Raw genomic sequence first — 4693 nt, 5'->3', positions numbered from 1 at the left:
ACTGGCACTGCTAGAACAGATATATCTATTTTACCCTACATGGTAAAAAAAACCAAAAACAACACCGCACAAATTAATTCCTGAATATTCTGATCCTTTAAAAATAGTTGACGGTACAAAAGACACCCATTAGCCTTAAGCACTGCCAGTTTCACTTTGAATGGCCACAGCTTGGCAGGTATTTTGGAGAAGAGAGAGAGCATTTGTGCTGGGACAAGGGCCATGCTTGGGGGGCTTCCCTGCCCCCGCTTTGGGGAGGGGGAACAAAGGTCGGGGGGGCATTTCCTGCCCCTGCCATTGGTGTCTGCATGTGGGACCAATATGGGCAATGCAAAGTTTAAACAGTTGCAAATGGGGGAGGGAACATCGGCGCTTGTTTTACATATGTTTTTTTCCTGGCCGGGCTGAATTTAAAGTGGAGCGGCCGCATTGTTCGGGAGGCTCCTCGCCCCTACGCATTGACAGGAGCTGCTGTTTACACGGGCTTTTCATTCCTGCGCTGTTTGCTTATGGAAAATAAGGGGGAGTGACAGCAAAAGGGAGAAAGGGAGCAGGGAAGGGAGGGAGGCCCGGAGAGCAGCGCAGCCCGGGAGCCTCGGCGGGGCCTGATCATTAACCCCGCCAGGGCTGGGCCTGTCCCCGGCCTGTCACGGGCATGTGAGCGCTGCCGGCCCCTCACGGCCCCGCGGGCATTGCCTCGCCAGCACTCACACTCACACTCACACACACACACACCTCCGCCGTGACTGCAGACATGAGGCTCCAGCTGCTGCTTTGGATCGTGGCGGCGCTCCTGGCGAGCCTCCTCCCAGCCAGCGGACAGCGGCCAGGTAGGCGATGCCTCAGCGTGATGCTTGTGCCGGGCAGGGCGCCGGGGCTTCGTGCCTGCCGCAGGCGCCTCCGGCGTGTCCGTCCCACACGCGGTTTGAGACCTCCGGGACGGGTTTGGACCTGGCGCATCCATCTGTGCGCTTCATCCCTACTTCTGGCGGCAGCGGGAGAGGATGCTTCGCCCATCCCAGGAGTCTGGCAACTTTGGGGGAGGCGGGGATGTGCGGGGGAGGAACAGGGATAAGTAGGGACCCAAGGTGGCAACTGCTGCAGACTTGCTACCGGGAACGCCGGCGGCACGGGAGGGCACGGCCACGGGCACCGGGGAGCTCCGGGGAGCGCGGGGGCCGGCCCGTCCCGTCCCGTCCCGGGGAGCGGCACTGCCGGCGGCCCCTCTCACGCCTCGCTTCCCTCCCTCCCTCTCTCTCTGTGTCCGCAGCCAGCCTGGCGCTGCGCAGGAAGCTGCACCGGCACGGCTGCTCGCACCGGCGCTGCATGCCGCTCCACTCCAGGGTGCCCTTCCCCTGAGCCCCGCCAGGTAAGCCCGCGCGTGTGGGGCCGCGGGGAGGGAGCGCCTCTGGGAAAGCTCTCCTGCCTTGGAGCAGCGTGCGAGGCGTGGCTGCACACGGGCTCCCCTCCCTTGCTTTGCGAACGGGGCTTTGGAGCTGCCAAAGTTGCGGTCGCTGTCCCGGGGCTGGGGCGCGCGTCCCGCCGGCCGCTGCCCCCTTGTCCCCCTTGCAGGCCATTCCCCCTGCTAAATGCCTTCTTGAGGCAGTGAAAAACATCTGATCCCGCTAATCGCGCCGAACGCTGCCCTCCGAGACTGTTGGCAAAGCTGCGGGGCAGGGTGTCACTGGTGCAAAGGCCGGGCAAAGCGGCACTAGCAGAGGATGCTCCGGGCTGCGAGCGCTGACACTTCCCCCGTGCCGCATGCAGGGCGAAGCCACCTCACTCTGCCCGTCAGTAACATGAAGGTAGCAGCGCTCAACCCACTTCAAAGGGGACTGTAATTCTTAATCATTGTCAGCAAAAGACTTTCAGCTCCTTAGATGAAAGGCTATACAAGTGCAAAACATTAATGCTTTATAGCTGATGAGGGCAGCTACATTCAAATACTAAGTGACTGCAGAAGCAAACAGGTAGCATATGCTAATAGGGTAGGCATCAAAAGGAAACCGGGCCCTCTTTGCAATTTAAGAATGAATAAAACATGCAGTCAGTAGTTTTGCATCTTTGAAACTCATTATATATTAAAATAATGTTGTAGTCCCAGGCATGTCAGCATCCTAAATAAACGGTGGCAGAATCTGCACTCTGGAGCCAAGATGTTTCGATTTACTAAGCGGTTAACAGTGAAAAGGAGACTAAAGTAAAACTTAACATCTTGTCAATGCATAAACTGCCCTGGTGAAAAGAACCTACACCACTCCCAAAACAGCCATGCAAAGGAGTACCATTCCACTCTATAGGGCTGGCCCATAAACACATGGAATGTGCATATGGGATGCCAAACTGGCAAGTTTGTAAGGTTGAAAAAAAAGATTGCTGTATCTTAAAGTGAATCTCAGATGGGCTTCATACTGAGTGGCAGAATTGAGATGCAAGTAGAAAGGACATGCCAGAAGGATGCTTTACTACTGAAGGCCATGTCTCCTCACTGCTACATTTAAACAAGAGACAGATTAAATGATACTCCATCATCAGTTTAAGCTTGAATCTAAAAAGATAAGCAATTGGATCGATTCACTCAGCAGGTAGAGACTGAATGGACAGAGGAATTTAGGCCCAGTTGCTTCAAGAATCAATTCAGAATGATTTGCTTCAGTTCCTAAGAAGAGTACATTTCCTCCCATCCAACATCCATGTCTGGAAATTGTGTAGAAAGCACCTGCACTTTCTGTAATGTGCTCTGAAGCCTCATATAATAAATGCATTTTGCTTTAGACTGCAGTAGCTGCATACACCCCCCATATTCTGTGGGGAATTCCTTTCCTCACAGAATATGAAGATAAAAGGTATTTTCAATGTTATCTTCTTTTCTTTGGGGAGCTGATTTCTTGTAACAAAAGTCAATGACCAAACAAAACAGTGTACTTACTAATTCTCAATAAATTTTGTAGACATGTAGCTGAAGATCCTTCCACTTAATAAAGATGTTTAGAACTCAGTAAACCTCTGCCAGGGAGTAAGGGGAGACAGGCACCTGAACTAACTCTCTTAACTTCAGTCATTGTGGGTGCTATCCTTTATCTTAAGTGGGATTTACCACCTACGTTTACATTCCCTTCCAGTTTTAGTCCAAATTCAGCAAATATTTACATGCCTGGGTTGCTTGACTCACATGAGTAATCTTATTGATCTCAGTGGAGTTGTACATATGGATAGAGCCACTTGCAGAGGCAAACAGGATGCAGCCTTAAGCCTGAATTTCAACTAGTGGTTGGAAACTAAATGAGCATAGCAGCCTCTTGCAGCATTTGAAATTAGTAGATTGAATTTGAATTTTCATCAGTTCCATACACAAAGCACAGGACAAAAAAAGGAAGAAAATTTTATATTAGCAGCCTTCTTGCTTGTCTTTTTTTTTTCTTCAACTTAGGACCTGAATTTTCCAAATAAAGAAATATTATTCCACATTTCATCCATGTGTTTCACAAATAATGTATTCTGCTTTGTATGAAACTTATTTAGACTACTAAATCTCTCATTAATATTTATTTCCTTTTTTCCCCCAGCAACTTCATACTGGACTTTCCAGTGTTTTAAAGGAGCAACAGTTAAATCAATAAGAGAAGTTTGCCAAAAGTGCAGATCAACAACAGCTGACCTGACAGCCACCACAGTGCCATCTTCAGCAGTGCTGTCTGTCACATTCCACTGGACCTGGACTAAAGGCCCCTGTCTCACACCCTGAAAAGTGCTGGAGGGGGGGAAGTGTGGTGATGGGGGACGTACGTGAACTTACCTGGTGGAATCATTCCCTGCAAATGATTTGGCTTTCACAATCACTAGAGAAAGTTAAAGATCAAATCAAACATCAGGTAGATTTTGATCTGAGCTAGGTTTCCAGTGGCAGTAAGAAGGAAGGATCTGTCCAAGGCCACTCTTGATGATACATAATTTTCAGACTGAGGGAAATTGAAAGTGCTGTTGACTGCTCAGTTCCGGCTGTGTTTAGGTATCAGACTCCAGTATGGAATTCTGAAAGTCCATTTTTTGTTTATACTTTTATATATTAATAATATATACATTTATGTTTTAACATCTAACATTACATTTTTATGGAATTACCTTTATAATAACATAGAATGCATTACTGTAATAGCACCAAAGCTAGCACCACACCAGTGGTCCCACTGGCTTCATGTATAGAAAGCATAGTACGAGTTTACAATATAAGAAAGCAAAGAGAGTGTTATCCCTTTCTATAGATAGAGAATTTAAGCACACAGAGATAAGAGATTAGCCAAGGGTCATGCAAAACTGATAACTCAGATCTCTCAAGCCAGGCCTTAAGGTCAAGCCCATCCTTCTGTCTAATGAGCTGTTACTGCAAAGCCTATCATTTGTTTTCTTAAAGTGGGCTGCCAAACCAGACAGTTTAAACATGCTTGAAAATTCAGTACTACAGAGCTATTTGCTTAATAGTAGTTTTCCTAAAATACCAGCTACAGTATTATAAATAGAGCATAAAAATAGACCATTGAAAAGAATCCTTTGTTTGGTCAGCCCTAGTGTTGCATAGCACTCTATTCCTGTAATTTAAATGAATGGGATATTTGAACATAGCACTACAATGAATGAAGACTTCAAACAGAAAACAGGCTGTTCTTTTCAGCACTGGAGGTCAAGAATACATTGA

General features: G+C 47.9%; 1 protein-coding gene across 1 annotated transcript; it reads left to right on the top strand.

The window, feature by feature from the left end:
- The first annotated feature begins 730 nt into the window (after positions 1–730).
- Positions 731–3934, top strand: APELA (apelin receptor early endogenous ligand). Its single transcript, XM_054295924.1, has 3 exons — positions 731–830; positions 1271–1369; positions 3567–3934. Exons 1-2 carry the CDS (start codon positions 755–757, stop codon positions 1357–1359), a joined length of 165 nt encoding a protein of 54 aa, XP_054151899.1. The 5' UTR covers positions 731–754; the 3' UTR covers positions 1360–1369; positions 3567–3934.
- Positions 3935–4693: the final 759 nt, after the last annotated feature.

The sequence above is a fragment of the Melozone crissalis genome, unplaced genomic scaffold (genome assembly GCF_028551555.1).
Source record: "Melozone crissalis strain CALT ecotype California unplaced genomic scaffold, PUWL_Pcris_2 ptg000006l_1, whole genome shotgun sequence".
In the NCBI taxonomy this organism is placed as follows: domain Eukaryota; kingdom Metazoa; phylum Chordata; class Aves; order Passeriformes; family Passerellidae; genus Melozone; species Melozone crissalis.
The sequence above is the reverse complement of the archived record's forward strand: the minus strand, read 5'-3'. Positions and strand labels throughout refer to the sequence as shown.